The sequence below is a fragment of the Chamaea fasciata genome, unplaced genomic scaffold (genome assembly GCF_029207755.1).
Source record: "Chamaea fasciata isolate MVZ Bird 193981 ecotype frontalis unplaced genomic scaffold, bChaFas1.0.hap1 SCAF_9, whole genome shotgun sequence".
NCBI classification, from domain to species: Eukaryota; Metazoa; Chordata; class Aves; order Passeriformes; family Sylviidae; genus Chamaea; species Chamaea fasciata.
The window spans coordinates 9,196,307-9,208,482 of NW_027094094.1; the positions used below are offsets into that span (position 1 = coordinate 9,196,307).

At 42.8% G+C, this 12,176-nt stretch overlaps 1 protein-coding gene across 2 annotated transcripts in view; it reads left to right on the forward strand.

Annotated features, from left to right (window-relative positions):
- Window positions 1–12,176, forward strand: part of GPAM (glycerol-3-phosphate acyltransferase, mitochondrial) — a 71,665-nt gene that overhangs the window by 35,151 nt on the left and 24,338 nt on the right. Inside the window, exons 1-4 of one of the 2 annotated variants that reach the window (XM_066190929.1) lie at window positions 7,035–7,068; window positions 7,241–7,401; window positions 8,833–8,963; window positions 10,895–11,017. In XM_066190929.1, the coding sequence (XP_066047026.1) occupies window positions 8,862–8,963; window positions 10,895–11,017 (225 nt within the window). In that variant the 5' untranslated portion in view covers window positions 7,035–7,068; window positions 7,241–7,401; window positions 8,833–8,861. Of the gene's footprint in view, window positions 1–7,034; window positions 7,069–7,240; window positions 7,402–8,832; window positions 8,964–10,894; window positions 11,018–12,176 lie in introns of those variants that run through there. The other variant, XM_066190928.1, reaches the window with a different exon arrangement.

Sequence of the window (12,176 nt, forward strand, 5' to 3'; positions counted from 1 at the left end):
CAGGAGGTTCCTCTTCTTGTCTTTCAACCTGAGTTCTATTGCCTATTAACACCAATTGTAGTTGACCTGAACTACTGTGATGCTTTCAGTAAATTATGCTGATAAACAGGTGCTCAAATTTGCTCAATTTTTTTATGCTGGATGAAATGTTTTTTTCTTTGTAACTTTGTGTTTCTGAAAGACAGGGCTTTTAAAGCCAAAATCTGATATAATCTTCACTTCTACCTCAGATTAAGCTGATGGCAAAGGCGCCAGTCACTTCTCTCCCTCAAAAGACTTGGCTCAGAACATCCCTGTCCTACAGCCTAGGGTACTTTGCTGCAGGAAATATTTAGTCTCTATCTGCAGGTAGAGGTAAAATAAACAAGAACCCTCCAGAAACCACTCTTGCTTTATTCATCCTGTGGAAATAATGAAAGGGGAAAGTGTAGTAAGAATAAAGTAGGCATGTATGACCCTTCATCATCCTAAATCTGAAAGAGCTGTGGGGTGACTTAGCTCACAAGCTGCTTTATAAGTCCAACCTGTCATGCTGTGACCCAGGTAATTTTCCTGAAGCAATGGCTGGTCATGTGTGAAATCCCAAGTTAGAATACGTTCTGTTGTTTTATAAAGGGGAAAGACAGGACCTGCAAAAACATCATCTCCTAGGAAGAGATGATACCCTTTTCAAGGCCTCTGCCACTTCAGGTGAATATCCCACAATAATTAGGCAATTTAAGAGTTTAGGGTATACAAATAAAAAGATTTCTGTTCTCATGAAGGTATAAGGTGCTTAGGAAAGTATTAGGTTATGCTTCAAACAGTGAAAAAAAAAAACCTGTGTAAGATTTTATCATGATATGAGTTGAATATCTGTAATTTAGTAACTGAAAAAGTATGTTTTTGCTGGGTCAATTGGTATCATTTTGGTCAAATGATCACCACCGTTATTGAAATCTAGCACTGCAATACAAGTTCAATGGTTGGCTGGGTCTTAGGATTTAAGGACATTTTTCTGCAGTTCCCAGATGCAAGAGACACATAAGTGGGAGTGGGAAAAATGCCTTTGTTTGGGAAACACACTGTGGGAAAATTGCTCAACATGATTTGAGTGTCAGAATTGGAATGTAACAACTGGTGTAGCCAGATTAGTGCAGAGAGAAAGCCAAAAGCAAAAAACTGTTTTTTGTCAGGGTTCTCAGTTAGTTTTGTCATGCTGAGACAACATTTACAGTTTACTTTTTATGGATTGTGTTCATAGATAAAATTTCAGTTACATAAAATTAATTCTATATACCTATGGTAAACTGAAGCCTGAAGACCTACTTTTTAGCGAGACTGACTCACAAATAGGAAATATATCTAGACATCTATGGGGAATTTTAATTCCTTTGTGCTTTTTGCAAAGCCCAAAATCAACAAATCCAATTTGTTTGCTTGGATAAATTGGGGAGCAGGGAGTGTTGCCCTTTGGAGGTGTCTCTCTGTTCATGTATAAGAGATAATCATATAAAGGACTGGAAAATATTTGGAGTGTAAATCCTTCATTGGAATATATGGCAGACTGCATGAGGACCGTTGCATCAGAGCAGAACTGATGCCCAGGCACTTTCATAACTCACCCAAGTTGTTTCAGGAGATGTCTCCAAAATTCCATGAAAATTTCCCAACCATCAGGTCTTGTGTCTTTCACAGCAAAAGCATTAAGACTCTTCCAGTGTCCCACCCAGCAGTGCCTTGATTATGGCCCCAAATAGCTGAAAATGAGAGGTGGGATATCATGTGATTCAACACCTGGGTCACACAATCTCTTGCAAAGCCTCTTGTGCACTGTTGTTGAAAGAGCTGTCTGTGATCCCAACCTCCCATATCTACAATACTTTACAAGATGTGACAAGTCCTTCTAAAGCCAGCAGCTGCACAACAGAGTGAACCTGAGCAGTGAAAAGTGCCTCCTTTTGCCATCCTTACTGATGAAACGCTTGCCTAGAACCTCATAATAATTAGGGGTTGTGTTATTCTAGAACAATTCAGTTCTATGACTCAAGGATGAATCACATAAGCAAATTTGATAAGATCACGATTTTGTGATTTTTTCTATGAGATGCCATTTTTTTCAGAATGGCCCATAATGCCCTTAGTTCTTAGATTTCCCTGTTTTCTGTTATATTCCTTGGTTTCTTGTTTGGAAGGGCAGAAAGCAGTTCTGGATTCCTGGAGAGGGAACTAGATGAGAAGAAAGTCTTTACTTTTTGCAGAGAAGTGGACAAGTACAAATGTATTGGGCCTGACAATAAAGTTATTAGTGAAACTTGAAATACCTGCAAATGCAATGTATCCTATAAACACCAGAGTCCCCCACACATACCAATTCTTAATGATTTACAAATGGATAATAATTTGGAATATCCAACAGTATTTAGGGCCTACATGCAGTGAATTAGTTGCTTCATCTGTTGTTTTTTCACATAAAATCAGCTCTTGGATAGAATGTCAACTTTGCAAATATCCTCAAGAAACAAAACTGGAAAAGTGTAACCAGCCTTATAACACATCCCCCTTGCTCACAGCAGGCAGGGGGAAGCCTGCATTGTTATGGCAGATAATTGCTCAAGGCAGGAGTATGGCAGAATCTTGTTCCAAATTCTGCAATTCTGCATTGCTAAATTTAAAATGCTGGAAAATACCTTTGGATAGTTAGGATTTTCTGATTTGTCCAAAACACAGCTGTGAGTGTAATTTTTTGATAGAAAAATGATGGTAAGTTTGAAAGTGTAAAAGTTAGTTATACTGGTTTTAACCTAGTTAATTATACTGGATCTTTCTGTCAGAACAAAAGCCTTTTTTGTTCTAATGTGAGTAACAAGTTCAAGAGAAAAGCTAGGAGCAGCTTGGGCTAAAATGCCCTTATCTTTTAAAATATTACAGAAACACAATATAATACATAGGAGAGAGTCACTGTACTCTTAATGAATTTTTATCTGTTCTCAAGATAAGGGGGATGAAATAGAAAAGAAAAAAAAATCATTTGTCTTGAAAGGCAATATAAAGTATACCCAAACCATTTTTACATACAATCTTATCGGCCCACTTCGTGGCCACTTGCCACCCTCAAATGCTCTTAATATATTGTATACCAAAGGCAATACTGCTGAGACTGAGTTCTGCCACTGCCAAACCGCATATTCATTATTGTTCATAGTCATGTGAGGTCAAGTTCGGTCACCGCAAACAAAGAACCTTTGTCTCGATCTTTACTCCCTCCTCACACAGTTTTTGGTTTCCTAACTTTTGTAACGCTCCCCAAGTTGAAAGTTTCTTTTTAAAGAGGATGCTGTGTACTCTTTTGTAAACATGTCTCCATTACTAAAAGTGACATCATGGGAATCGCTAGAAATGAGCTCAGAGAACAGACCCAGGGTAGAGCCGATGTAAAAAGAAGCCCCCTTGTCCCTGCTCCCTCCTCCTCTGCACAGAATTGTCCAGCAAACAGGTACTTTGTTGAACTCCACTGGAAGCTTCATGAGGAATTTAAACATAGGAAGGACTAATCATTATTTCAGAAAAAAAGAGTCCTGCCAGCTCTTTCTCCTCTGCGGGCTGCTATGCACGAATGTGGTCAGCAGCTTATTCACACAAAGCCGGGGTTCTGCTCATTTGCCATCGTATGCAAATCACTTCCCCGGACTCATTGGCACGGCAAACACTTCAGTTTGAGGACTTTAAAAAGATGGATTGCAAAACTCAGGCATGCTCCTGCTCCTACTGAGATCAGTGGCAAGCCTCCCATTGGCTTCAATGGAAGCAGGATAGAATCTCCCTTTTCTGGAAGTGAAACTCAGCGGTATTTGGGCTTTTTGGAGCACATGCAGCTCTGAAAGTCTGTTCCTTCAGGGCATTCCAAAATTTTTCCTATTTGCTTGATTCCATGGCAACACAACATCACCATCAGGCTTTCAATACTGAAATGAGATTTTACTACTGAGCCTGAGGATTTATACAAGTGTAAAAAAGATCTTGCTAAGCTACAATTCCCATTAGACTAATTCAGGATCCTTTACAAATGAGTGATGAAATTACCTCTGGATTTATTTTACAATAAGCCAAGAATGTTTTAAGGCTAGAAAAATGGGGAAACTGCTCTACAGTCATACAGGAAACATTCTTTCATTATTACACAGAACCACTACCTTTAAGTAAAACACTGTATCTATTTACTATCCCTTTCAAAACAATACCTAACAGTATTATAACAGTTATAAAGTTACAGTTATGAAACCATAGCCTAATAAGTTTTCTTATAAATGATACTAAAATCAGACCCTAGAGACTGCACAAAATTATGATAAAGCCACTGAAGCTTTTCTTCTAATTTTTGTGTTACTTATATCACAGAAATAACTCTTTTGCAACCAGAAAAAATATACCAGTATAAAAGTGTACAATGAAAAAACACGTCCAAAGCTCCATGTTAGGTTTTAAGTGTACTATAGTTCATCTTTTATAGTGGGAAGCAAAGCAGACAAGCTGGCTTTACACTCAGGGGCTGAGAGTTTGCTCTGAGTTACACCATAGCACACTGAAAACAAGTGCCCTCTTTGATCTCCTATTTTTATAAATGGAAGGGGGAAAAAAAGAAAATCAGTGTGATTCCACACCTAGAGAAGGTTAAATTGTGTGTAACAGTATTGAGGGTCTTTTATACAGTGCCTCCTAAGAAGTTCCCAAATAACACAAATGCAGTGAATTAATTAAATTATTTGACATTAGTAAGAATTTTAATGCCCTTATGTTTCCTGCATTTTCTTAAACTCGATATATAAGCATTCATTGCCATTTCTGCCATATTCAGTTTTCATGCAATCCAGCTCTTGAATCATCTCCTCCAATGTGATTTCTAAGATGATTCAAGCTCTAACTTCCCTCATAGACTCATGCTGGAAGCAATGATCAGGATGTGGGCTGCAGCATTTTATTGGGACTTTGCTTCTGTGATCAACTCCTTATACAAAGGGAGTTACAAAAACACGGGATGTAACACTGGATTTCACTTTCCTGATGCTTCCAACACCCCTGGGTCAAACACCACGCAACCCGGAGTGTGGGATGTGGCCCTGCTGCTGGTCACCAGATCAAAGAAGGCGTTTCCTTCTCTGGCTTCCTCTAAGGCAATGAGATGCTCACCGAGCAAGCAAAGCCGAGGGGAGGGTGTAGGGACAGGGAGCACAGAGGTGACAGTAGCACTGTGACTGTCGGTGAAACATTTACGGCCTCTTGGCTTGGCTCTGATTAGCGAAGCAGCTACAAATCTGCTCTTAGCTGCAGCAGAGACAGCTGAAAGCAGAATCTGCTCCCTCTTTCCCAACTGACCTCCAACAAATCACTCCAAGAAAAAGTTGAGGTCAAGTCAAAAGCTTTGTTATAAAGCTGGACAGCTAAGGGCTTGTATTTTAGAAGTGGCCAGACATTCTGGGTATGTTCCTTTGCAAGACCAAAACTAGAAAGTGGGTGTTTGGCACTACTTCACCTGCTTCTCCTTCACCAGAATTGACAAATTTGAAATTCGTGCCCCAGATTATGAGAAAACTGGATGAAAACTTTAGTACGTGAATGTGGTCTAAGAAATACAATTACAGATTGTCCTTTCCTTATACAAAAGGTGACGTTTTAGAAAACTCTTTGATATGCACAAATACTGGACTGCTTATTGCACAGAAATACAAACTTTATATGAGTTGTACATTTCACTAGCTCATATCTTGTATTTTTTAATTTGAAAATTAGGTGTCTTTTATTCCAACATCCACGTTGCAACGCAATATTTTTTTTTCCTTGCTAAAGGAGGGAAATTCATACTCAAAATCCCTTCTGACCCATAAACTGCAAAATGCTCTCTGTAAACTACCAGCTCTAATACTCCAGTGGTATTCCCTGGAGGCACTCCGTTGTGGGAACTAGGGCAGTTCCCCTATGCATGCAGCAGTTATGTTTCTGTCTATCACGTCTCATGCATTTTCTTTTATGTGTGAAAGGCAGTTTTAATTCTTACTTTACAATTCTCATCTGTAATAATTTCAAAACAACATCTAGAAGGAAGGCCTTAAGGGGAAAACTAACACCTTGCGCCACTTAAATCTCTAAGCAGAGTATTTGCATTAATATAAGCGGTATATTTTATTTTGTCCCTTTATTCCTGTATTGCACTGCTCTGATTTGGACTTTCAAAGAAGAAATGTAGGCACGAGCCTTCCTGATGGGCTGTAACTCAAGCCACAGAGAAACTGTCTTTAAATAGCCCAAGAATGCCAAAGCCAAAAGATATTCTCGCCCTTGTTTGGTTATGTGCAGCAATCTCAATCAACATTTACTTTTGCGCTCAGTAGAAGGCAAACTGGCACTGCTGCAAGGCCGGGCAGGCAGATCGATACCTGTCCCGAAATTTCCGCAATTGTTCTCTGCGGCAACTCTTGAGTCGCTGCAAACCCATTAACACACAATTTCAAATCACTTTTTCAGCGTTTTGGTGTTTCGCAGCTCAGATTTGAGAGCTAAAGAGCCGTGAGTCGCTGCTCTTTCTGGGCTGGGGAGAGGGGCGGTGGAAGGGGCTGTTGAACCACGCGGCGGCCGCAGCAGCGCCGGGGCGGCTCCGGGCAGGGCCGGGCACGGGCCCCGCGGCGGTGCGAGGGCTGCGAGGGCGGGAGGGCAGCGCCGGGGCCGGGCATGGCCGGGCGCTCAGGAAGTCGCGTCAGGCGCGGCGCCGCCGCGGGCCCGGCGGGAGGGCTGGGGCAGCAGCGGAGCCGCGGCGAGTGCGGGCCCGGGCCCCGGCAGGGAGCACAGAGACGCGCCGCGGAGCGGAGCGGGCAGCGCCCGCGGGGCAGGCGGCGGGCGGCGGCGGCGCGGGCCGGGCCGCGCGGGCGGTGCTGCCCCCGGCGGCGGGGCGGGGCAGCGCAGCGGCTGCCGCGTGGCGGGAGGGGCGGTGGGGCCCCGGCAGCGCGGGCGGCCGGCGGGGCAGCGGCGGCGGCGGCGGCGCGGGGGGCACGGGCCGGCTGAGGGGCGTCGCGGGCCAGGCGGCGGGCGCGGGGCCAGGTGGGGCAGGGGAGCCTCGGCCGTCCCCGCGGGGCTCCGGTGCCGGTGGCTGCCCGCGGCCGGCGCCCGCCCCTCGCGGCGGCCGGGGAGGCGCGGGGCGGCCCCTTGGCATCGGCGGTGCCCGGGGCGCTGCGCACCCCCACCGCGCTCAGCGCCGCGGTTTTATTTATAGCAGGTCTGGTGAGCGGCGGGGCTGGAGCCGGGAGCGCTGCCGAGAGAGCCCTGGTGAGCCCGGAGCGCTGCTGGAGCCCGCGGGGATGGCGGTGGCCGGCAGGTGAACAGCGCCAGCGCCGCAGCGGGGAGCGGGCGCTCGGGGGGCGGGTTGGCTCACAGGTAGGTATGCGGCTGCTGCTGCTGCTGCTGCTCAAACGGGCTTTTAATTGCGTGTTTTTAAAAGTTCATCTTTGGTGTATACTTGGTGCAGCCAAGGTCACCTTGAGCACGAGGGGGACGCATTTCGGTTCCAGCGTTTGAGGTTTCTAGGCTGGTTTTTTTTGTATTTATTGGGAGGGTTAGATAGTAATTTGCCTGAGGACTGATTTAAATAAAAGGCGGATTGAATGTAGGAGCCAGCAAAGATAAAGGGATGACTTAGGTACTTAGGCTGTGCAAGGATATCCATGGTCTGCATGGTTATACTGGCTCGGGCTCCAGTTTGTAGCGGGTGGGAGCTCTCTGCGTGCGGGTATTACGGGATGGGTTTGTGGCAGCTTGGGGAAGGCACTAAAAAAGGCAAAAACGTTGGACTAAAGTTTTAGGTCTTGCTGTTGCAGATGTTAGCTTAGCATGCTGGATGGGAACAGTCTCATTCTTGATGGCCCACAGCTTGGCCATGATAGAAGTTTCCTTGCAGTGACAGATGGAAGAGGAGGAATTGCCTCCTTACAGTTTCTCTTGGTTAAAGTGGTGGGATTCCTATTCCAGTGGCTTTCAATAACAAAGCAATTTAATTTGTAGTCTTTTTAAATACACTGTACAACACTAAATTGTTTTAGTATGTTTGCCCTTCCTTTTGTCTTTGGCCAAGGGAGAATTATTTACTGTGCTCATTATATAAGCAACAAAACTTCCATTTCGAAGTAATAATTCAAGTTTGGATTTCTTTGCTGCTCTTTTATCCCACAAGACCGAAATATCACTTGCCAGCAGTGTGTTCACATTTAGAGGTGTGCTTTTTTATAGAGCACTCCTTCTTCCCAAGGAATTTGCAAACTGGTTGGACTACAGCTAGACCAGACACATAAAATATACTGTGAGATAGGATTAGGTGGGGACATTAATGACAGTTTTTGTAGATCATAGGTGTCCTTGAGAAGCAAATTATGAAAGACCAAAGTCACAGAGTGCAAGAGAATAGTAAACTTATGGTAGTGCCAGACGTGTATCTTTACGGCTGCAGCGTTTAAACCATGCAGTAAAGAAGAGTGGAAAATTACAAAGGGACTGTAGTGACCTGTTACGGGAAGAAGAGCAGGGAGAGAAGAGCATGCACGAAGCTGATTGGTGTGCTGTGTTTATGGAAGTCTGATGTGCTGGGGGTTTTTAGCATATTAAAATCATGCTGGTTTTTAGCTGTGAGGAAGTGTCTTTGGAACTGAACTTTTACTGAAGGGTGAAAAAATACCGGTTTGCTAATTTATTGTTAGATGCCCATTACTGAAATTAGGTGTGTGTTTCTGTGCATGCATATAAATGTTGCATCCATGTAAATAAATGAATATACGGATAAAAGGAATATATATGCACATGTTATTATTTTTGCAGTTTGTGATCTTTAGTTCAATTCCTGTGTCATGGATGAAACTGCTTTGTCCCTTGGAACAATAGATGTTTCCTATTTGTCCACCTCAGCAGATTGCAGCATCAGTAGGTGTAAGCATTCCAGTGAAGAGTGGGTAAGTAAAAATGGGGAATACTACTGTCTGTATTTATCTTACTATTTCTTCAAGTTGAAGGTGGACTTTTTATTGTTGTGAAGAATGAAGATAAGGAATTATATCTCTCCTGCATGATACAGTTTGGTTTAAATTTATTTTGCAATGTAAGGGGGCAACAGCAGTTCAATTCTGTCCTGAAAAATAATGTTGCTTGAAAAGAAAAATCCTGTCAAAATCTATTGATAGTCTTACAGTCTTCTGGAGTGATGTTGCTAATCATTTTATATAGCAGTAAATGTACAGAATCCCGTTCTGGAGTAGCCAAACAGAAAGTCAAATAGGAAGCTTGTTGCTCTGCTGGGTGATGTAGTTTGAAGCGTGCAGGTGAAAAGGAGCTTGATGCTGAAGTTGCACAGTCACAAAGGCATTGGAGCTGGAGCTTTCTATGCAGTCCAGGAAGCAGAAAAAAATTGGTGGATATAAATAAGGAGCCTATTAAAAGTCTGTGTCCTCCATTGAGTGAGTCTTGGGATTTGGAGGGGACAAAGGAGGCACTGAACAGAGTGGTCTGGGTGGAGCCAAAAGAGCCACATGGGGCCTGGAGTGGTGGTTTAGCAGCTTAGGTCAGGAGGAGTTAGACATGGATCTGGAGAGGAGGGGTTTGAACTTGATACAGGAGAAGAATTGGAAACATGGTCAGAGTTGAGGGAAAGGGCAGATGTCTTGGCAGCTGGGATTTCTATCTAGCTAGATCAAAGTTCCATGGAACAGCAAGCTGCAGTAACCATGAGGTCTTCAAGAAAGTGGAATAAGGGCAGGCAAGTCAGAAGAGATAGAAAGGAGGTTTTGTAAGAAAATGCTGGAGTGGTACATCAGGGGTTGGACGCAAGCAGAAGGGAGAAGGCATTTTTACAAAGTTGGTTTGTTCTGGAGTTAACATTAAAGAAGGTGATAAAAGAGGGATTATGGCCGGCTTAGCATCTTGATACCTGTTTATTTCAGATGGAAGATTTAACCTTGGAATATTTGCCAGTTCATGCTGCTTGCCAAATGTGATACATGTACAATTTAGTTCTTAAGCACGTTCAGCATTGCTTTTGACTTTCTGGGAGTTTCTCACTGGGCTGAGTATGTGATGATCTGTATTTGTGTCTTCCAATCTTGGTTCTACCCTGCTGCTCTTCCACTTAAAGAGTTCTATTTCAAACAACATTTTGGGTTTGGTTTGTTTCTGTAACTTCTGTTTTAATACTGGGAAGTAACTTCGAGTAAAATTTATGGTTTAAAAATGGCAACCCAGTTCTCATTCTCAGATAAGCAGTAATTCAGTAGACTTTATTGGAAGCAATCAAGGTCTTTGAAAATACACTTAACTACAATTTTTGCATTATGTCCTAACATAGAGAATGAGTTCTGTGAATGCAGTCATGCTGGATTTTTTTGTTCTGTAATCTTCAGATAGACAGAAGGCACAGGGGTTCCTTTTTCATATCACTCTGCATGAAACTGCTGAAAGTGCCTACAGAGTCCATGGAGTTAATATTTTGGATACATTGAGTCTTCTTGCAATTTTACAGGGTGATATTCAGTTGAATCTTAAAATACATTGCTCATATTGCAAGCACCCTTACATTATTGAGAATGTGCTGTGAAATTCCATCAGTTTTCTCAGCTGGCAGTTTCTTTGGTGTTTCTTAATTACAGTTATCATTCCTTTTAAAATTTTGTGTGTCAGCCCATGCAGCAGTGCTTACATATGTAAGTACAACACTGAGATTTTGCTTTATGTCTTTTTAAACTTCAGAAAAACGTTGGGAAAATTTGTGCTCTAGGTAACTGAGGGGTCTTTTTTTTTGTGTGTGTCTGGCAACTCCTCTTCCTCAAAGCTTTCACATACACAGCAGAACACGTATTTGTGCCTATTTACACAGTGATCTTTTGTTCTGCAGGGGGAGTGTAACTCTCGTCCCACGCTGTTCCGATCGGCCACTCTAAGATGGAAGGAGGCTCTGCTGAGCAGGAAAAGGCCGTTTGTGGGACGATGCTGCTATGTATGCACTCCCCAGAGCCGGGTAAGAAGATTATGGGATGGATTATGTTTGACAATAATGCATAGTTGCAGCCTAATGAAGTTGCAGTAGTTTCCTGACTTTCAGAATTAAGGTCACAATGTTTTTACATCATCAAGTGCTGTGGTTTTTTGCTGTTGTTTGCGGTTATGTTTAATTTGTCGTGGAATTAAAGGATGGCACACACCTGTTTTGATGCTTAGTCTCACACCTCTCATCAGTGCGGACTTCTTCCATGCACAAAACTCTCCAGCTCCTCAGAATTATTACTGGGAAATGGGATAGCAAAGTTATCTGATGTGTTAGACTGATAATGGGAATTTGGAGCATATCAAAGTGTGAAAGTTTACTTTTAGGACACTTTAATTCTCTAGCCACAGGACAGATAAGCAATATGCTTCCTTTGCAACTTGCTCAGTCCTGTACTTGAGAAAACAAGTTAATTTTCTACACCTGGCTAATGCCTTACCTCTGCCCAGCCTGGAAACAAGGACTGCCAGTTGTGATAGTGGGGATATTTGTCTGCTGGGAACAGTGTCAAGATGGTGGCTCTAGAGAGGTTGTGCAAGCTGATTTAAAATGTGAACTTTATTAAACTGCATTGGGCAGTCTTTCTGTAAGCTCAAGATGCAAAATGGCACAAAACAGTTTGCAAACAGTTCGTCATGTAATTTGGCTGTGTGTACACCCCGGGCTTTCGATTGCATTCAGTTACACCTTCATTGGCTGGGCTAGAGGGAAAATTTGCTTCTCTCTTTGACCAAAAAGAAGTTGTTATTTCACTTTGTTCCTGTGCCAGAACAGAAAATTGCAGCAATGACATACAAATGTGGTATAGAAATCCAGATGTACTGTGAAGGCTGTGTATGATCTGGGCAACAAGACAAACAATTAGATAAACTGAGACAGTTTCAGACAGACAAGTCAAGCATTTTGACTTATGGAAAGGTGCGTGTGAATCCTCAGCTTAGGGCTTTATACATTTAGTAATTAGCCTGTTAGTAATTAGGCTCAAAATGGGAATTATGCTTTAAAAATAAAAATTTTGTTCTGTATTTTGTCCGTTTGATAAGAGACTAATTAACTATCCTGAGATCCCACTTAAGAAAGGGGCATGACCTATTAAGCTCTTCGTTGTCTTCTGTAAGGAAAAGAATACCAT